Genomic DNA, 21,635 nt, shown 5'->3' on the forward strand with positions numbered 1-21,635 from the left:
CCCTCAGCCTCACCAGAGCTCCCTGCCTCAGTTATTCAGGGCTCAAGGCGATACCCTACACTGAGTCCAGCAAAAACAACTCAGTCCTACACGTATGAATAGTGCTGGATGCTGGAGTGGGGCAGGTCCCAGAGCCCTGGCTTGTGCAGGTAACTGTTCCAGGTGCCCCTAGCACTCGTGGCACCTGGAGCCCGGTCTAGGCAGCTGGGCCCACTTCTAGGACCTCAGATCCTTGCAGTGTGCACAGGTCTCTCTCAGGAAGTTAGTCAGGCATGTTCATAATGTGTGTCACTGCCCCTTTCCCACATCCCACCCAGCGCTGTGCAGGGGGCACAGTCAGGGCAGTGCTATCAGCTGAGCAGGTGCAGATGGGGTTGGGGAGGGGATGGATGTGAATCGTTGCAGTGACTCTCTCCTGAGCAGCTCAGCCCTGCCCCAGAGATGGCATCTCAGGGTTGTGACAAGGATCCTGACCAGGGAGGGATGGAAGAGCAGCCCTCCACCCCAGGTCTGCTGTCCTGACTGTGGCCAGCGCCAGAATGACCAGGGACCTCTTGCACGGTCCCCTTTTCCTGATGTCCCAGATGTTCCCCATGTCCCCATGACCCAAGCCAGCGCCCAGCCCTTTCTGGCCCCTGCCCTGCTTCTTTCCCATCAAGCATTTCCTAAACTCTGTGCTCTGCGGAGGGCCAGAGGATGGGGCCTTGGTCACTCCCCTTGCTCCAGAGCCTCCTCCTGTGTTCAGACCGTTTCCCAGGCCATTTCCAAGAAGCGCAAGTGACAGAGGAATCACAAAACTTGCAGGGGTCCCCACGCATCACAGCTCACATGGCTCAGCAGCATTCGGATTTGTGCCTCCCTCCAAAGTTCAGGACCATTCCCAGCCTCTGTACTGGGGCTCTGAGATAGACCTGGGCATCTGGCTTCCAGGCAAGATGGGCAAAACAGGTTTGAAAACAGCAACACCCAGACATGAAGCTGGTGCTAGGCTGAGTTCTGAGATGCTTGGCCAGGGAGGGAGGTGGAGCAGGATGAGGCCATGCTGTCCTGCCTCCCAGCCCTTGCTCTTCCTTGCTGGAGCCTGGCCTGGGCAGCTTGGCCTGGTGTCCCCTGCAGTAGTCCTGGGGTCAGACCACACAAGCTGGAAGGTACCTCTGGCACCTTCAGAAGGAGCAGATTCACCCATCCTAGGAAAAGGCTCTGGGACAGCCTGAGACCCCAGGACACAGCAGGTGAGGTGACAAGGGGTCACTTGGGCCAGGCTCCTCCAGCTGAGCAAGTGACATTCTCCTCAGGTAAAGCTGGGGTCACAGAAATGGGCAGCCCACGCTCCTTGGCCGGCACAAGCTGGTGCCTGGCTGGGTCTCGGACCTGGGACCGGGCCTCCCTGGCAGGTCCCCATCAGCATCTCTTACCCACAAGGACCACAGTGGCCTCTGCATCATCAGGAATCTTCTCCATCAGCTTCAGATACTTCCCGCGGTGCCCCTCAGAGTTGTGCAGATGCAGGTTTTTCTGCCCCGGTCAGGAAAAAAGGCACACATGAGGATAGGCAGCCAGGCTCCGTATTCCTGCCATGTGCCAGGGACCGGCGGAACTGGATGCCCAAGCCTGTACTCACACCTGGCTTGGGTTCCCCCAGGGCAGCGCACAGGGCAGAGCCTTACTGATAGCTATTGCTCTGCCTCTCTCCAGAGGAAGCTGATGCCAGACCCCACTTGCTGGTGACTTTCCCTGCACCAACTACTCCCCTTTAGCCCCATGTCTAGCCCTGGGTCATTCACCCTACAGTCCTGCTGCACCTGAGGTGCTGCTGCAAAATGGCTGCTCCTGGCCAGGACGAGCAACTTTTGCCGCACCATGTGGGGATGGGTCCTGCCTTGGCGGCTGGCAGGGCCCCCTTACTCCTGTGCGAAGGTAAAGACAGGGCCTGCAGTTTGTCTCCTGCATCTACATTCAAGTGCCTGAGCAAGCAACTGGCCACCCTGCAGCCCTGCTGAGGACCGGGTCCCTGACTGGGATGCCCAGTCACTGGTCTTGGATCTGAGCGCTCTCAGCCCCTGGCCTGCAATGCTAGAACCCCCAGGGAAGCTGGGTGCACCTTGCACTTGGATTTGTCTCAGGCAGCTGCCCTGGTGCTCTGGGAAAGGCAGAGACCCCTTGCACCAGTCGGTCCCGCCCTGTACCGCCCTCACCTCCTTGCACTCGGTGTCATGGGGTTTGGGGTCAGCCATCTCAATACGCTCCTCGCCCATCAGAGGCATGCAGGTGTCAGTCATGTGGTTGTGGTTGTGGTGGTGGTTGCCCACGATTGAGTTCATGCTGGAGCTGGAGTGGTTTCGGGGGAAGAAGCCCTCCTTCTCGTCGTTGGGGTGGCTGGGAGGACGGCGCCGGTCAGAGCCATGGGCGGAAGCAGCCCTGCCCTCGGCCCCCAAAGCCAGCGGTGATGGCAGGACTGCAGCTACCACCCTCCCTGGTGGCCAGGCTCTGAGGGAGCAGGGTGCCAAACCCCTATGGGTCAGGAGCGCGGCTCCTGTGTCTGGGTGGGTACCCAAGCCGTGCAGCCCTGGGCAGGAAGTCAGGGATGCTGCGACTGGTCACCAGCCCCGCACCCTCCCCTCCCTGCTGTCAGCATGGCCAGCTCCACCTGCCCATGTTCCCTCAGGGACTCTTCCCTGCAGCGCTTCCCCCCAGCCTTGCCCCATCCCCACCCCAGCATCTGCCCCAGGCAGCCTCGCAGGAGCTCCTGCCACAGTGCCCCCACTGTCCTGCTGCCCCACTTCCCCAGCCCAGCTTCCCTGCTCCCCTCCAGGTCATGGCCCTCCCCAGCTGCCCCCTCCTTCACTGGGGCCTGGCTCAGCTTCCTTCCTTGCCCCCTGGCAATGACTCCCCTCCCTCTTGCCAGGCTGAGAGCCCCCCACACCACCCTTCCCTCCTTCAGGGCCCTGGTCTCCCTGCCCCAGCCCCTCCCCACAGTGCCCGGGAGGCACCAGCACCCTCCAGCACACACCCTCCATTGCCTGCTCTGTAGGACTAGGCCCTACTCCAGATACACGCAGGGAACCTGCCCCCACTAGGTCCACTTCCAATGTGACCCCAGAGACCGGCCTCTCTCCCCGCTTCCCGCTCCTGTCCCATGTGCCCCCATCCCCTCCGGTATGCCTGCCACTGCCACCACTCTCCCTCACCTGCAGCCCGTGCCCACCTGTGCTTCAGCAGCAGGGCCCGCAGCACGTTGGCCCTGTCCTCAGCTTTGATCTGGTCTGAGATGATCATGGTCTCCACCACCAGGTGTGCGATGCCCGGGAGCGTCGTCTGCTCCAGGTCCAGGAGGATGGCACCTGTAAGCAGCAGGGAAAGTGGCTTGCTTAAGCCTGCACAGACCACGGTGCCACAGGATGTCACCGGGCTGGAGCCCCAGCAGGGCACAGGCACAAAGGTGCCTGCCACCGTCTCACACCCCTTTGGTCTCAGGCTGCGCACACTTGCAGCATTTGGCCTACATTTCACATCTGTGGGCACCCCTCGGCCCACATGCACTCCTGCTGCCCTTCACACTCGCCCCGCACCCTGACAGGCCATGGACACCATACTGGGACTCATCCACATGCTGGTGCTATCCCTCCAGCTGCCAGCTTGTCCCAGGTCCAGACCCCTCGGGTCTTTGAACCAGCCACGTGGGATAGCTGCCCTGAGCTGCCCCACGACGACTCCTGCCAGGCCTCGCTCCATGGTGATGCTGCTGTAGCTAGGCCGCCTGCATCTTTCTCCATCACGCAGGCCCAGGGCCTCCTCACTTCAGGACAGCCCTGAGATTCCCTCAGGTCCTGTGGCTTAACCACCTCACCTCTGGCCCACTGACTGCAGCTGTCTTCCCTGGGCTTGGACCAGGCCTCATTCCTTGCGTTCCCTCTGCTAACAGTCCCAGAGACTGTTGGCATGGGGGAGACTCCACTGCAGCTCAGCTCTGGGGACGTGAGACCTCGGGCACCACACCCCTCTGGGCTGCTGCGAGTTGGTTCTTGCCAGTGCTGTTCACAGTCACACTGGCACCTCCAGTGCCAGGTGAGCAGGGAGACCTTGGCTTGCTTCTGGGGCAGGGGGTTCTCCCGCTGGGCTCTGAGCAGCTGAGCTGGAGCACAGTGCTGCAGGGAGTGGCCCTGCAGCTTCTTGGGCTTTGTGGCTGAGAGGGCACAGAGAGGCCAAGGGGTTGGTGCCTCATGGGAGGCTGCTCCTGGAGCAAAGCTACTGGCTTGGGGGACGAGCCCTGCGCTCCGGTCCAGTTCTGCTCCGTGTGTCGAGAAGCAGGGGATTCCTCCAGGGCTGGTGCTCCCGTGCATGGAGTTGCAGACAGCCCCAGCATAGGGACTCCAGTGCAGAAGTCACATGTCTAGTTACTGTCTTTCCATGGTGTGGCCCCAGGCTTTGTCTGCAGCAGAGGCCCAACCCCATCCCAGCAGAGACAGTCAGTCTCTGTGCCTCTGCCACGAGATCTCTGCTTGCCTGGAACTCCTGATTTGGGCTTCCCCATAGGGACCCACGAGCCCCTATGGGACTGCAGCAGGTGTGGGGGCTATGGGGCCCTTGCACTGCCCAGAGCTCTGGGATGCGATGAGGCAAAGGCTCCTCCCTGGACACATGGGTGCCTCAGCCGCCTGCACACGTTGGGACAAGCTCAAAGTCATTCCCTCTCCCCCCGCAACACAGAAATCAGGAGACATCAAAGCTTAGCTCAGACCGCCTCCGCAGGCAAGGCAGACCCTGGCTCAGCTCAAACCCTAGATCTCCTCTATCTACGGCTACTCTCTCTCCCTCTATCTCATGCCCTGCCTTACTGTCCCACCACCCTACCCCAGCAGGACTCAGGCAGACTCGCTGCCCTGGACCACCTGGAATCTGGGCCCCCCAGTAAAAATACAGCTCAGAAATCACATCAGCCCACACACAGCAGCAGCACTGCTCTCTGCACAGACCCCCGGGGGGCACAAGAGCCAACCCCAACTCTGCCCGTCATACTCAGCCCCTGTCCAAGTGCTCACAGACCCAGGGGGTTTATAGATTCATAGAGGTATAGATTCATGGATTCATAGGCTCACGTGGGTTGCCATGTGTGGGTTAGAAACTCGGGCAAGTTCAGAGCAGGTCATCTAGTTAACGACTCCAATCAGCAACTGGAGGTGTTGGGGAGAGGGGCTGGAGGGCAGAGGGCTCACAGCAGCAGTGGCAAGGACCAAGACAGACATTGCCCTGAGGACAGGGTCCAGGGACATGTGTGCAGAATGTGTCCCACTCGGGAGCTTTTAGCTGCACATGGATGGCTCTGGCCCCACACTGCACCAGTGCTAGCTCAGGCTGCTGTCACCTGCCCTGAAATAACACGAGTGTCTCAGGGAAACTTCAGACTAGAAAAGCCACAGCCTCCTCTGCCTTGTCAGTGGCCGGAGTGCTTTGTCTCATGAGGTGGCAGGATGTGGTCATGCCAGGCACATGCATGCTATTCCAGGAACCCACAGACAGGCAGGGCGACGGGCAATCACAGACACTGTCACCTTGTCAGGGAGGAGCCGCAAGGAGGCAGGAGCAGACAGGTATGGTAGCAATAGATTGGCATACCAGGCCTTTGCCCTGAGAGGCCTGGGGTACAGCCATCCAGAAAGGGTGGGGGGAAGGAAGTCTTGGGCAAACAAGTGCTTGCATGCACACTGGGGGCAAGCTCTGGGCACTTTCTGAACCTGGGAAGGTGATGCCCTGAAGGATTAATATGGGGCAACAAAAAGGGATGCCTTGTTCAGGCTGAGTGCAGCTGAGGAAGCCATCCTGCGTGGGCTGTCACTGACCCCTGGACTCAGTCATATCGCACACATCTGTCCAGCACTACAGCAGGGTCGCTATGCGAGTACAGGAGCTGGCATCCCTGGCAGGCTGCTATCTGACATGCAATGGATATCTCACTGTGGTATTTCAGAGCATTCGCTTGCAGTAACTGGATGACTGCCCTTGGCCCTTGGATTGTAGCCAAGTGACGGATGTGGCTAATCAGATTCCCATGCCAGGCAGGCACGGCGCCATGGCTTGAGGGCAGTTGTCACGTGCCTGATAGGGCACAGGCCTAGCACAAGGGAGAGGCCACCAATACCCCCCATCACATCTCTGTCAGGCAACAGCAGGACCCTCTCCCTCAGCCTCTGCCGAACGTGCCCATAACAGGAAGGTCAGGAGCACAGACGGTATCTGCCTACAAGGGCCTGTCCAACCACAGAGCCTGGGGGCTGCTTCCCTCGGCCATGCAGGCCGGGACTCACCATGAGCAATGGTCTTCCTGAGCTCCAGCAGGCTGCGGAAGGACAGCGAGGCCACGTGGGGCTTCCCCCAACGTGCTGTGTCCTCCTCCACATCCTCCTCAAACTTGATCCAGCGCGCTGTCTCCCTCCAGTACATCTCCTGGTTCTTGTCCACCACCAGCTCGTTCAGCTCCACAAACACCTGCGGGATAGCAGAGCATGGGCACAAAGACCTGACCAGCTAGGCAGCTCTGGTCCCTGCCCCATTGCACAAATTCACCGCAGAGCATGGGGCCAAGTGCAAGGCCCTGGGCTTATTTTTAAGGTGCCAACCAGCCAAGGAGCAGGATCATGTCTTTGCCTACCTAGGGTTGGGTGAATGGGCTCAGCAAGAATGGATTTCAGGCAGACGTGGCAGGAGGTCTGACCAGCACCTGCCTACCCGCTTTGAGCCAGGCAGCCAAGATCAGACTGTGCCCTGAGGGGCACAAGTGATGCCATCCAGCACCTCTGGTTGTCTGAGCCACAAGGACTTCACCATCTCCACTGAGCAGTGCCCAAGTGGGAGACCCCCCTTCTGCCCCAGGGCCACGATGGCATTGGCAGCTCCCAAGATCGCATTGGGATCCTTGTGATGCTTGAGGCTTTTCTCCCAGCTGGAGCCATGATTTGGGAAGAATCTCAAAGAAATACTGAGGTAAAAAAGTTTTTTCCCAGATGTGGAGAAGAGCTTGAAAATGTGACCCTCACAAACTGGCAGCTCTAAAGAAGCCAGCAAGCCCCACAGGCATCCTTTTACAAAGCTCATGTGTTTCCCCACCCCAATTTCTGGAACCCAGTACATGACCACAGACACTAGGAGAGTAGGGAGAAGGGGAGGGGAAGTCATGTACCCAGGAGCAGGTCCAGGGCTGGGGGGACTGGTGCATTTGCACCCACCATTGATTCTTGCTCCACCCAAAATGTAATCCCAGTTTCCTGGCAGTGGCAGCAGCATTTCTAGTTAAGCAGGGACAAGAGTCACTTGACAGCCTGGCTCCTTATTATAATCCACCTGATGCCCTCACTCCACAGGTGCTGACAACCCTCTCTTCTGTTTAATTGTCTTAATGTTCCCCTTTCTTCTGCTGTTCACTGGCTGCTAGCTGCTTCTGGGAAGGAAGCTCCTATTTCACAGTTCTCCACATTTTTAACCCATGCCAGTGAAATTCTGTTTGTTTTTGCTTTGCACTTATACTGAATATTACAACCCCAGACCCTTCATGTTAGCAAACCTTCTAGCTTCTCTTTAACTGGAGAAGGACATGTTATGTTATGTGTGACGATGCACCTCACCATCTGCATCCCCACCCCTTTGCAAAATACTAGATCTTCTTATGCATGTACCTCATGGGGCTGCCGGTCCAGCTTCTTCTTCTTCTTCTTTTTCTTGACTGATGGAGCTGTCACCATCTTTTTGCTTGTCCTAGTGATCTGGCTCCGAGACGGTTTCTTCACCAGATGCCGCCTGACACCAGGGTTGTCTTCAAAGCGGTGGCCTGGGTGTGCAGGGAGGAAGAAACGACAAAATACTGGGTGAGCAGAAACGTCCTGGCAGGTGGGGGATGCCCAAACACCCCGCCTGCTTCTCGCTGCTGCTGGTAGGCAGTGCGGCCAGAGCACTTGCACTCCAGAGACAAACTCTCAGAACCCGTAAACTGGCACTTCCCGGGGCTCCTTGCATCTTGGGATGCCACCTCCTGCGACAACCCCAGGTAGCCCGAGGGCCTGTTAGTTTGTACAAGACTCATTCAGCAGTTGGTGAAAGTAAATGAACCCACAACACTCCAACACCTCCCCAAACAGCATCCGTCCTGCAGAGCATCCGACGTGGGATGGCCCCATTGGGAAGAGCTGCTGATCTCCTCACCCACGACAGGGCCCCTGTACTCTCCGCGGCTTGCTCTGCAGCACCATGGTGGGAAGGTAGTCGGCCTGGGGGAGGTGGGTCTTGACACCCCAAGAAGGGGAGTGCTTTGTGCTACATGCCCCCATTAACCTGCTCCTGGGGAGCAAGGGACAAACAGCCCCAGAAATGGGCTCTGACTGGCTGAGCCTGTGGCCTAGATGCAGTTATGGGTCTAATGAAGCCCTGCAGATGGGATTTGGATGTTTCCAGCCATGCCCTCAATGCCCTCCACGCAGGGAGAGCGCTTGGGCTCTGGCTAACCCCCGTGTAGTGCAGGCGGCAGGGATGGCTCCTTGGGTGGCACATGCCAGTGTTGTCAGCTGCAGAAATCTGGGTGACGGTGCAGGTGACTGCAGTGCAATAGTGAGGAAACCCCTGGGGCAGAGTGACAGCTGCCATTCACTCCAGCTGCCCCGACTGGTGAGAGATCAAACATCCGCTCTCCTGAAACTCCAAACAAGGGCCACTGGCCAACAAGCAGTGGCCTGAGCTCCCACATGGACATGCCCCCCATGCTGGCAAGGCTCTGCACAACCCTAGTGACCACAGCATCGACTGCTCTTGCTGTACCAGAAATGCAGTGTCCAGATGCCAGTGTGCTGCTGAGAGCTCCCTCGACCCTGCCCAGGCCTGGGGGTGGTGGAGCTTCCCTGCCACAGCTAATCACTGGGTGCCATCAGGCTGAGAATGCTGCTTCCCATCTCACTGGTGTCCCTGGAGGTGGCCGAGACCCCCTGCCCCCCAAAAGCTCATTAGGGAACAAAGTGCATCTTCCCTGGGGACTCTCAAGTCAGCCCTGCCCAGGGTGGAGCAAAGGGCCAACGTCTCCTTGCCCATCTCAGTGGCTGAGGGAGCTTCATCCCTTAGCAGGGGAAATGGGGGCGTTGAGGGGGGGCACCAGACTTCACTGCACAGCGAGGTAGCCACAGCTGGACACCCGTCTTCTCCACCTCAGCAACATGCCCAGCCCGAGGAAGGGGCTCCAGCTCCAGCCTTGCTCTCAGGAAAATGGGTCACTACATTAAATAGAAACCAGATCCATACGGCGCCGGCAGGGATTTTCCCTCATGGACTGCACTGGCAATGTGAGTCCTGCTAACAGCTGGCAGCCTCCGCTTGCTGCAAAGCCAATAACCACCCATCGACACCCATGTGCTGCTGCTGGGCTGTGGGCACTGCCTGGGCGCACAGTGCCTTTCACGCAGGTTTGCCCCTGTGAGCACGTCCCAGCACAGGCACAGCCATGTTACAAACCTGCAAGCGTGTGCAAGATGTACACCTATGATGCCTCTGCTTCCCTGTTTTCCCCACTTCTGACCCTGTCTCAGCCCCTGGCTTCAGTGTCGCACAACATAACATCCTCCCTGTGGGGCAGGGAAGGCCTCTCAATCTACACTTGGCAGATGCAAATGGAGCCCCAGCCAGACAGTGCGACTCCCCTGCAGTCACGTGGCAAGTCTTCCTGTGGGGAGCCCCATTCCCACATCGGCACCTTACAAGTGCCCCAAGGGGCAGCTCTCGGCAGTCTGCCTTACAGTCACTTAGCCTCCAACAGGGCCCTGGAGAGCCTGGCTGAGCACCTGCCTGCAAGGTCAAGGAAGCCCCAGCAACTTCTGAGCCCTTCTGGTGCAAACCGCACTGCTCGTGCTGAGTCAAGACCTGGGTAAAGATGCTGCTTTGGGACCTCTGTGGGAGCAGGCAAAGGAACTGCAGCCACCTGCCACGGGCACCACAGCCACCTTCCCTTTCATGTCATCACCACCAGAGCACAGGCAGGAAGTGGCATGCAGCTACTATGGTGACAACTAAAAATAGGGCCCCAGTATCAATGCTGGAGGACATGACACCAGCTTATCAGGCCATCAGCAGAGCCGTCTGGCTGCCAAGTGCCCAACAGAGAGATGGAGCCTCAGTGCCTAGAGGGAGGGCCAGGCAGGAGCCTCCTGGCTTCAGCCATGGACCTAGACTGAGCACATCACATGGTAGGATGCACACACAGGAGCATCAGAGCTGCCACGCACAGTCTTAGACCACAGGTCCATCGCCCCATCTCCTGTACCTCATGGCGCCCAGAGTGGATGCTGAAAGACAGGGCAAACTGGGTCTGACCAGGGTTTCTCCTGTTCCTCTCTCACTTGCAGCCTCCAACACTTAAGGTCCAGGAGGCTCTGATTCAGAAGCCGTGCCCTCACTGCCCTGCTCAGTAACTCCTGATGGAGCTGTCCTCTGGTCAGACACCTTTCCACACAACCACTGGCTGCTCACACTGCCAAGGCTCCCCGTCTTTCAGGGTGCTGGATGGCACCAGGATCGGCGTAAACACACATGCACTTGATCTGTCCCCGTGTGCAGCAGTACTGCAGTGGTCTGCAGAAACCCCTGCCAAGCCCAGGACCCTGCAGAGCTGGGTGCTGCCCAACACTGATGGGGCCCGAGCCTCTGGAGAGAGCAGCCCTTCGCCAAGGACCCACAGGGAATCCACGGCTGACCGGACTGCAATGTCTGCTCTGCCCCAATGTCACCCAGGGGGTCCTCTCCAGACCGTCCTGCCTCTCTCCTTCGAGTGCAAGCAGCATGGGCTCAAGGCCAGACCAGGCCAGGCCATCCACTGGTGCACATATGCGTGATGCCCCAGGAAACAGGACCACAATCCTGACAGGCTGTTGGGCAACACCCACCACCTGCTACCTGCCCTTCCTTGCCTTCTCTCCTCATCCTGTTCTCTCTGTGCCACCAGAGCCTGCCTGCCAGCCCACAGCAGGGTTTGTGCCCACATCCACCCATGTCCTCAGACTGGAGGCTTCCATACACCACTTTAGCCCTTCCCCATCTCTAGCCCACGCCAAGAACCTGATACTCTCAAGGCTGCAGCCTGATCTGAGGCCCCAGCTCATATTCCAGCCCCCGGAAGACGTTGGTGCTGGCAGCCGGGGGTCCTGGTCCCAGGCCCCGTGCATCCTGCTAACTCCAAGCTGCACCAGCTTTGTGCCAGAGACAGAGGTGAAGTATCACGGCTTCAGTCAGGGCCACTTGGGGACTGGCACCCACAGCCAGAGGATGGAGATGGCTCAGAACATGCTGAGAACAGACAGCATGCTGCAGCTGCACCCAGCATGACTCAGGTAAGACACCGGCTAAGAAACACCTCACCGCAGTATGGCTGGGGCTGGACAGATACCAGAGACAGACAGAGATGCACAGACAGCAGGCAGCTCCTGCAGAGTGCAGATGTATGTGCCCAAGAGCACACTCCCCTCAGGGGTACCTTGTCTGAAATGCAAGGAGGGTGCCAGGCAGCAAACAGGGGGCAGGGCTTGGGGTTTGCACCTCCCGGCCGCCACGCAGGGTCCCTGGTCGGGTACTTACAGATGGGATCCCCATCAGAGTAGCCCAGGTGGTTCCTGATGGCTTCCCATAAATCATAATCCTCAAAGTTGAAGGCAAACTCCTCGAAGTCCTCGTAGCCCATGGAGTTGTGGGCATGAACGCCTGGTCCTGCCTCTGGGCTGCTGTCCCCACCTGCCTCCTTCACTGCCTCCTCTCCCTCCTGGATGGCTGTCATGGTGCCCTGGGAAGCTCAGGCGTCAGTGCAATGAGCTGCCCGCCAGGTTTGCAAGAGGCAAGGGGCACAGCCAGTCTGAGCACTAGGGACGCACTGCCCGGGATGCAACCGGTCAGGACTTCATCAGAGCCATGGAGCCGGCTGTGCCAGTGCCTGCTCCCTCCAGCTGCCAGAGATGCCACCGCAGCAGCCCCTAGAGGCAGACAAGGTTCTGGGGCTGGAGAGCTTTGCTGCAGGAAGGCCACGGCCCCCCCAGTGCATGGGGCCACAGGGCCCCCGGTCTGTCGTAGGTGCCCAATGGAGGCCCAGAGCTGCTGTACAGGCAGCTGTCTCCTTCTCTCCCTGGCTCCCCCGCAGCGTCTCCTCCCTCCCCAGCCTGAAAAGCAGCCTATTGAATTCTCCATGTCCTCAGGCCCCGAGCAGGCATTTCCATGACGTCTCTGCTCCCTGCTCCCACAGCACACAGGGCAGCCCTGGAGGCACTTGGGCAGGGGTCTCTGCTTCTTCACAAGGGGATGGCTTGTCACACCCAGCTGCAGCAATGCCAGCGCTTGTGTGGCATCCCAGGGTGCTGACAACCAGGAAAGTGTGTCAAGAGGAGAGCTGTCACCCAGGGATGTGCAGGGAGACCTGAAATCAACAGGGTGATGGGGCAGCTGAGGAAATGCCTCGAGCCAAGGGGGTGGGACAGCCAGGAAGGTTCAGAGCTTCAGAGTGGCTTGGGAGCAGAGGAGAGGGAGCCTAGGACTGGGAAAGCAGGGGCTGCAGGACTGGATGGAGCAGTGCAGAACCTGGAGCTGAGACAGCAGGGGCCATGGGTTGGGGTTGAGGGGGCTGGGTATGAGACAGAAGGGCAATGAGTGTGGTGAGCTCGCAGCTGGGACAGCAGGGGCTGCGGGTCTGGAAAGAGGGGCACTGCACTGGGCAGGACGCCTGGGTCTGGGGACAGCAAGGGTGGTGGGTGGGGTTTGCAGGGCACCATGAGAGGTGTGGAGAGAGAAGGGGCAGCCTCAGGTCTGGCTCTGCTGGGGGAAGGTGTGGCCCACAGGTCTGACTCGCAGGGGCAGGGGCTCAGGCGTAGGCAGGGTAGCACTGCATCATGCCGCAGGGCTCACTTTTCATGCCGTCCAGGTCGGCGGACGCCAGCATCTGGGCCTCAGCCTCATCGGTGGGCACACGCTGATAGGCCGCACTGTCCAGTGTGGTCATGCTGCCGATGCACATCCGCTCCTTCAGGTCATAGCTCACGCGCTGCCCGCTCACCACCTGGCTCCAGGGCTTCCGCTTGTCCCAGCCCTGTGACAGGCGCTCCCTGGGCCCTGGGAGGCTGCAGAGACAAGCAGGTGCCTGGCAGCGGCTAGCAGCGTGGGGTGGAAGGGGGAGGCACTCCCAACCCAGCTCCCTTGCAGGCCCTCCAAACTCCACCAAGGGTGGAGGTCTTTGGGCCCAGGGCTGGCAGAACCATGCATGGCCCTGGGCACACCAAGGTCTTTCTCCAGAAATACCCAACTTACAGCCAGGAATGGCCCCTGCCCCTGCCAGAAGACCTGCTCCCTTCCCAGTGGTGAAAGAGGCCTCACAGCCACCAGGCTGACAGTGGGCCCAGGCCTGGTGTGCAAGCCCTAGTGCTGCGGCCCTGCCCACAGGTCAGGAGCCAGGCACAAGAGAACAGGAGGGGAAAACAGACAGCCCCACCCCTCACCATAGTGCCCAGCAATGGCCCTAGATCCCCACCCTGGAGACCAGCTGGTGCCTGGGCAGGGTGTATGGCCTGCAGCACTGCCTCTGATCATGTACCCCAGCCCCATCAGCCTGTGAGACGACAGCGAAGGGGATGCAGAAGGCAGGGAGCCCACCGTGTTGGCGTGTGCACCAGGCAGCAATGGAGCCTGCCCAGGCCATGCCGCTCACCTGTGGAGCAAGGCTGGGCTCCGGTCCTGAAGCAGGTGGGTGAGGCGCAGCCCAGGGGACAGGACACCGCACTCCTCATCCATGTGGAACCACGTCATGGCCGTGGCACTGCAGGCATCATCCTCGTCACTCCCGATGGTAAACTGTGGAGAGGAGACCCTGGAAGCTCGGACCAGCCTTGACTTGAGGGCAGATACCAGGCTCAAGCTCACTGCTTCCCACCCGCCCTGCTGTGGGGAACATACCCCTGCCCCTAGACCAGCTGGGGCAACAGACCACGGGAGCCTGCCAGCGCCCCCTACAGCCTTGCCTTTGGCTTGCCAGAGGACCCCAGCCTGGGAGATGCCTCCTTCCCTGGGGCCTCTGTCTCCAACTCCGGGGAGGCCACCTTCTCCAGGGCCTCCTCGGCCTCCGATTCGCCGTCCTCCTCCTCATCTTCCTCCTCCTCCCCTGCCTCCGTGCCCTCCTCATCCACCTCCTGGATGGTGGGGGTGACCTCCGAGGGGGGCACCGAGGTCTTCTTCTTCTTTCGTTTCCTCCTCTTCCTGCGGCTGGCACGGGGGTGCCGCTTCAGGAACTTGAGGGCAGGCGGCAGGTGGGTGGAAAGTGGGTGGTGGATGTGGTGAGCAGTCTGACGATGGACTGAAAGGGAGCAAGAGCGCAGCAGTCATAAGAACACAAGAACTACCATTTTCTGGGTCACAGGCCCACATTGCCCCAATTCCTGCAGCATACCTACAGGCTGGGGAACTCCCTTCTTGACAGCGCAGAGGCAGAAAAGGATCTTGGAGTCACTATTGATTCCAAAATGAACATGGGCCGCTAATGTGGGGATGGGGTCAGGAAGGCCAACTGCACCTTGTTGCGCATCCACAGATGCATCTCAAGCAGGTCCAAGGAGGTGATCCTCCCCCTCTGTGTGACACTGGTCAGGCCGCAGCTGGAGTACTGTGTCCAGTTCTGGGTGCCGCACTTCAGGAGGGATGTGGACAGCATGGAGAGGGTCCAGAGGCGGCCACTCGTATGATCGGGGGGCAGCAGGGCAGGCCCTACGAGGAGAGGCTACGGGACCTGAACCTGTTCAGCCTCCGCAAGAGAAGGCTGAGAGATCTGGTGGCTGCCTATAAACTGACCAGGGGGGACCAGCAGGCACTGGGGGAGTCCCTGTTCCCATGAGCACTACTGGGAGTAACGAGGAATAACAGCCGTAAGTTGACTGAGAGTAGATTCAGGCTAGATATTAGGAGGCGCTACTTCACGGTCAGGGTGGCCAGGGTCTGGAACCAACTTCCAAGGGAAGTGGTGCTCGCCCCTACCCTGGGGGTCTTCAAAAGGAAGCTAGATAGACATCTAGCCAGGGTTGTTTGACTCCAGTACTCTTTCCTGCCCATGGCAGGGGGTTGGACTTGAAGATCCCACCTCAGGTCCCTTTCGACCCTACCTACTATGAAACTATGCCCTGGCTCCATGGGGGGCTGCAGCCAGGCCTGGATCTGTTAAGCGACTGGCAGAGGTGCTTCTCTACTGGGTACCTGCTCTGGGATATGGCCTGGCCAGGATGCTGCCCGTGGGTCCTTTTGCTCCCACTCTGGTTTATCAGGGGGGTTTGCTGTTTGTTTCCCTTGTTCGAGGCACCTGGAACGCTGCATCTGCCCAGCCCTGGCTCTGCCAAGGAAGCTGCAAGTGGGGGGCAGGTGGGTTGTGATTTCTCATGCTTCAGCCAAGGAGCAGAGCTCTGGTTCTTTCCTCCAACCTGCTCCTCAGTCCTCTGAGTCAAACAGGCACCAACCAAACCAAAGAGGTCCAAGCAGAGGTCCAAGTGCAGCTGATGGATCCCCCCTGCCCCTCCGACCCCACTCTACTGCTGCAGCTCTCTCCCTTGCTCTTTGCCACAAGCCCCCAAAGCGGCCAGACCTGAGGTACTCCAGAAACAAGAGGGAAAACAAGACTCTGCAGGTCTAAAACTGCACAAGCCCCCAGGGCGTGTTTTCCAACCCCTGGTGCTAACAGGGCTGCAAGGCTGGGTTTTTCCCTTGTTGGTTCACAGAGAAATCATAGAAAATGCAGAGAAGTGGAGCTGGAAGGGACCCGCATAGATCATCTTGTCAAACCTCTGCAAGAGGCAGGATCATCCCTGTCCAAACCACAGTCTACCCTCTTATCAAAGCTACTGTCAACCCTGACACAACACAAGACAACAGCCAACGTCCCCTGAGAAAAATGGTGTGGGCTAGACAGAGCAGGTGCAGCCTCCGAGCCACTGGCCAGAATCAGGAGTCTGCAGTCCTCAGCCCAGACCCAGGCTGGTAGCAGGTGGGTGTCAAGCCTCGTGGGCACCCTGTGCCTGGCCTTTGTGCTCCACTGATGGTGGACACAGCACCCCCACAGGGACACCCATCTCAGAGCCACTGGGACCCAACTCTCCTCTTAGCTCAGCCCCTCCACCTGCTCCATCCCCCTGTGAGCAGTTCCTCCCCGCCCCTCAGGCCACCCTCTCCTGCCCCCTCCGCCTCAAAGGCTCTGCTCAGCAGCAGCTCAGAGTCACAGACTCAGGCACTGAGGGCTGGAAGGGACTTCAGGAGGTCACGTCGAGTCCAACCCCCTGGTCAGAGCAGGACCAGCCCCAACTACATCATACCAGCTAAGGCTTTGTCTAGCCAGGTCTTAAACACCTTCAAGGATGGAGATTCCACAACTTCTCCAGTAACCCATTCCAGTGCTTTACTATCCTCCTGATGAGAAAGTTTTCCCTAATATCCAACCTCAACTTCCCTTGCAACTTGAGCCCATTGCTCCTTGTTCTGTGATCTGCCCCCACTGAGAACAGCCAGCTCCATCCTCTTTGCAACCCCCTGCAGGGAGTTGAAGGCTGCTATCAAATCCCACCTCGGTCTTCTCTTCTCCAGACTAAATCAGCCCAGTTCCCTCAGTCTCTCCTCACAAGTCATGTCCCCCAGCCCCACAACCATTGTCATTATCCTCCACCCGATATTCAATGCCTCTCTTAAATCTGTTTTCAGCCTGAAGAGGTATCGACACAAGGAAAGAGCCCATAGTAGCTACAGTGCAGCAGCTGTCCCAGGCTTGCTCTCTGTGGGAACCTCCATCCCACGCTGCAAACTCCTCTGTACCAACTGGCCAGGACATCAGCAGGGGATTAAATGACAGCATGAAGATTCACTGCATGTGAAAACGTCTCCACAGCGGGAGACGGTGAGAAGCAGCCACCAAACTTTGCTCTCTCCCACCTGGTTCTGGAGGAGCCCCCTGTGCACACGTGACCCACCCCAATTCTGGTTGCTGTTCTGGCCCTCAGAGGCAGGAGTGACATTGGAGCTGTCTGCATGCAGGCTCAGGAAGATGGCTAGGCTTGGGGCCATCACTGGAAATGTGCTTGTCGCCACAAGGACAAAAAACACTTTGAAACCAACAGCTTAAATCCTGCTGAAGGGGCCGGGCTGGTTCTCGCCACGCAGATGGAGAAGGAAGAGGGGCTGCCAAGGCCACAGGCATACAGTGATGTGGATGGGAGTGGGGCTCCATTTTGTGAACAGGAAGAGGCAGGGTCAGGCAAGGGGCTACCAGCACCAGGACTGGGCTCATGCAGCCACTTTGTGAGCAGTTGGAGCAAAGGGACAAAGAGGAGAATGGGGCTGCAGAGTGCGCTCAGGAAGAGACGGTGCCCAGGGTGGGGGTGGGACAGTTTGGGCTAAGGGGCAGTACCGGGCATGGGGAAGGAGGCGTTCAACCCTACGTACATTCAAAATCTCTTTCACTGTAGCTGCGTTGCTGCTTCTCCAGGTCTCTTGCTGCTGACTTGCTTATCAGGTCCCCGAACCTCTTGATGGACAAGGTCTTATCCAAGTCCTCGTCGTCTTCAGCGCTCGCAAAGCCTCTCTTGGCCTCATTGCCTCCCTGTGCAGAAGCCACCAAGGAACAATTAACCTCCGCAGCTCTCTGCCACCCGCAGGCCCCAGCGCCCTGCGGACACCTTGCGCTGCACTCTGGGGCTACGTGGGACCCTTGCCCACGCTGGTGCAGCTCCATCCTGGGCACAGGACCCAGCACCCAGGCCCAAGGCATCCCCCACCACCTCACTGCTCTGACAGGCAGCAAACCCATCCAATGGCAGGAGGCTCCCTTCCCTCACCCCAAGCTGCTGCCCTCCCTGTAGAGCCAAAGTGAATTTTCCTCCCCAAGTTCCCTTTGCAAGTGTGAGATAGGGACCCTGCCCCCTCTGCCCCATCTCTGCTGGTACCCCTTGCCTTTCCTGGGCTCCCCTCCATGACCAGGCCTTGTCCCTAGCCTCAGGGGCTAGGACCTGCTGTCCCTCTGCCCTTTGCCTCAGCCGCAGGTGCCTCCACTCTGCTGCCCTGCTCAAAGATGCTGCTCCGGCCCCGTCCACCACCCCTCCGACAGCAGCTGGGAAAATTTTCCATCAGCAAAGCCCGAAATGCCAGCGCTGAGCTGCTGTGGACTCCTGTTTCCATGGCAACGGGAGGAGGCCCAACTGTGACAGATCTGAGCCAGAGCCGGGCGCACGAGTCTGCGGCCCTGGCCCCTGGCTGGGAGAGAGCAGCCTGGAGTCACTTGCAGACAAGCTCCAGCAGGGAGGCAGCTCCCAGAGCCAGAGGGACGTGCATCTGGTGCCCCTCGCAGCCGCCCTGCCCCGCATCCACCCCCACGGGGGTTCAGAGGGGAAGAGCAGTGACGGTGCAGTTGGGACACGCAGGCTCCCATTGGCAAGAGCATCTGCAGAGAGACCACTCCCCAATCCTACGTGTCTCGGTGACTGGTTGCCACTCAGGGAGGTCACAGACATGTGCCACAGAACTTGAGGGCTAGTTGCCGAAAGGCAGCCCCGGGGGCACCCAGCTCCAGCAACAGAGCCCCAGTCAGACACCATCTGATGGTGGTGCTTGCACCTGGGAGGCCCAGGACCTGGGAGGCTGCCTGGTTCCCTCCTCACCTGCTGCAGGTTGATGAAGACTACTTCAGCAGGGGGGGACTCTCCAGCTGCCATTGTGGTTCAGGGCTTTGGGGCCAGAGCAGTGGTCAACCCTTCTCTTTCTCTGCCTGGTGCCCAGCGAGTCTGAGGAGTGGCATCACCTGCGGAGAGGACAGGACATGGTGTCAGCTAGTGGACATGGACCTGCCAGGGGGTGCTGACATGCCCACCCCATCCCGTCCCTGCCGCGTGCAGGGATCTGCGCCTCCCCCCCTCCCCTGCTGAATCTCCCCATGCCCCAGTGCCCAGTATGGCTCTGCACTGGGAAAACAGGCAGCTCCACGAGGGACTGCTAGTGGGGGAGAAGGCCTGGCCCCGACTTCTCCCTGCCCCCTCGCAGGCAATTTGGTGCAGGGGCTGCAGAAACTTGGGCCATGAGGGCAGGATGGCACAACAGTGCAATGCTGTGCCACAGACACCAAGTCTGGAAGCTCCAGAGGGGGCTGCAAGGGACACTGGTGGGACCCAAAGACATCAGGGGAACGGGCCGTGAACACGCAAACGGGTTGGTGCTGCCCAAGGAATGTGACACATGCGCCAGGGGACACCTTGCACAGCAAACAGGGGCCTGAGAATCCCCATGGATGGTCCCTCTGCGCAACCGCAAAGGAAAGCAGCAAACCAGGTTGCGATGCAGGAGAACAGGGTGAACAACAGATCACAGCAGAGTGACCCCATTTTATCAGCCAAGGGTGCAGCCCGAGGGACTCCACTGCAGCACTGCCCCCATCTCCAAATGGGCAGGGTAGTGTTACAGGCAAGGTAGATGGGAAAGGGGAACATTACTGAGAGAGGGGATGATCGGGAGGGACTGGGGCAGGAGTGGGAACCACGAAGGAATGAACATGGAAGACAAGGGAGCCAGGGCTCTGCTGCATCCAAGGAAACTAAGAGCTGAAAATACAAACAAATAAAACATGAAAATCTTTTTTTCCTGAGACGTCACTGAGGCAAAAAAGCCCAGGGAAAGGTTCTAGCTGCTTTCAGATGCTGATCAGCTCACGCCAGTCCGGTCTGTCGTCCTCCCCCGCCCCGGCCCAGCTCCATATACTGCTGCTCCTCGCACTCAGATTGCTCCTGCAGGTGTAGCGGCTGGTGGCAGGAAAGGCCCACGCAGGCGAACTGAGCCCCCTCGCGGTGCCCGCGCCAGTATGGATGGAACAGGAGACGCGTCTGCAACACGATACGGCTGCAGAGCAGCGTGTGCACTTCTGAGCCTTGCAGACAGGAGATGACTGCTCCCATCTGTGCGGCTCCAGTGCAGCCGTGCGTGGGGCACCGTGTGTGAGTCCAGGCACCACCGTGCCAGGAAGGAATTAGGAATGGGCGCACAGTCTGGTGTACTGACCCAGGGGGAAGGGAGCAAGCTGGGGGCTGTACCAGTTGCACCGGACACAGGTAATTTAAACTGGGGAAGAAGGAAAGGCTCTTGCGAGGGAACTGACAATGCCCGGCAACCGGGGAACACAGGGCTGCACATGTTCTGGGTGAAACCCTGGCTCCCCCAATGCCAAAGTAGCTTTTTCCATGCAATTCAAAGGAGCCAGAAAGAATAAAACAAGCCCCGCATGCACCTGCCTGGGCTCTGTTAGCCAGCATCCCTCAGCCACCAGACCCAGACAGCTCAGGAGAAACACGCTTGTAGCCCTCCCAAAATCCAAGAACCAAACACCAGGTGCAATGGCCTCGAGGAGACACGAAGTATTTCAGAGCAGAGCAGAGCAGCAGGAACTTTCCCCTGGGAATTGCCGTCAGTCCTAGTCACCTCATCCTGGTCTAACAGGGTTCAGAGACAGGCAGCGAAAATGATGAGCAACCTGGACATCAGCTGCTGAAGGAGGAATCAACTGAAGAGACCCCAGCTGCTCACTTGAAGAGGGAACACAGCCATGTGTGACCCCTGGGAGCTTTACACAAGGACAATTAGTCACTCGGTTGAAGAGCGAAGGACAATTTAATGTTGGCAGAGCAAGCGCTTCATCACACATGGCAAACTTAGCTGGAGGAGCTCATCTCTGCAGCACATACAGACCGAGAGCGAAGACAAACGAAGGGTCTGGGATACGCGCCCCTCCTAGGAACGTCCCCTGGCCCACTGGAAGCCCCTGAAGAAATGGCAAGGCTGCAAACTTCCCGGCCTCTGGCCAACGGGGCTGCAAAGGGTTTCCCTGCCGGGGGCATCATTTCTGTGCTCAGGACTGCGCACCTTTCTCTGTAGCAGGTGGCTCCAAGCACAACCGGGGACGCGCCACTGGCTAGACATGCCATCCTCGTGTCTCCTATTGTGCCCCATGCTGAGATGTGGACGAGACCCCAAAGGGCTGGCCTGTGAGGGGATGAGGAGCGAAGTGTACCTCGCATGGGCAGCAATGACACCGGGCACGTGCCAGTGGTCTACAGGCTCCGCACAGGAATGGCACGGACCAGCCCGCGTCCTTCGAGGCCAAGACGGGGAGACAGGGGGATGGGGCTGAAACTGTCAGTGGGGGAATCGGAGGCTGAACGAGAGCAGGGTTGGTGGCAATGGGACCCGCGACCTGTCTCCTCCAGGCAGAAGACACAAGACTGAGTCAAAACACGTGAAATGAGGAGACCTTGCTCCCTTGCACGGCAGCCCGCAGCTCTCCTGACGTCAAGAGCTGACAGCATGGGGGCAGCATGACCGCCGGCCGGCCGGACTCCGGGGGTCCCGTCTTCCCGGCACGCAGGGTGTGCGGCCCCCAGCCTTCGCACACGCACACTTGGCTCCGTGCCCGGCCTAGGCACAGAGGAGCCACAGGAGCCCGCCTCCCCTCCCCGTGCCGCTCGCCCGCAGGCGACGCTTCCTCCCGGGGCTCAGACCTGCTCGGGCAGGCGTCTCCGGCCGCCCGGGCCCCAGGGCGCGCGGGCAGACCGGCGGATCGGCGTCGGGCGGCACGGCACGGG

General features: G+C 59.3%; 1 protein-coding gene across 1 annotated transcript in view; it reads right to left on the reverse strand.

Moving 5' to 3' along the window:
- SLC4A3 (solute carrier family 4 member 3) overlaps window positions 1-20,513 on the reverse strand; it is a 34,842-nt gene extending 14,329 nt beyond the window's left edge. The window contains exons 1-10 of the mRNA XM_019554338.1: window positions 18,672-20,513; window positions 17,461-17,617; window positions 14,013-14,344; window positions 13,703-13,845; window positions 12,907-13,118; window positions 7,668-7,819; window positions 6,303-6,483; window positions 3,206-3,341; window positions 2,196-2,376; window positions 1,416-1,515 (exon numbers count right to left, since the gene is read on the reverse strand). Coding sequence (XP_019409883.1) covers window positions 1,416-1,515; window positions 2,196-2,376; window positions 3,206-3,341; window positions 6,303-6,483; window positions 7,668-7,819; window positions 12,907-13,118; window positions 13,703-13,845; window positions 14,013-14,344; window positions 17,461-17,617; window positions 18,672-18,725 — 1,648 coding nt within the window. The 5' untranslated portion in view covers window positions 18,726-20,513. The remainder of the gene's footprint in view (window positions 1-1,415; window positions 1,516-2,195; window positions 2,377-3,205; window positions 3,342-6,302; window positions 6,484-7,667; window positions 7,820-12,906; window positions 13,119-13,702; window positions 13,846-14,012; window positions 14,345-17,460; window positions 17,618-18,671) is intronic.
- Window positions 20,514-21,635: the final 1,122 nt, after the last annotated feature.

The sequence above is a fragment of the Crocodylus porosus genome, unplaced genomic scaffold (genome assembly GCF_001723895.1).
Source record: "Crocodylus porosus isolate Cpor-Errol unplaced genomic scaffold, CroPor_comp1, whole genome shotgun sequence".
NCBI lineage: Eukaryota > Metazoa > Chordata > Crocodylia > Crocodylidae > Crocodylus > Crocodylus porosus.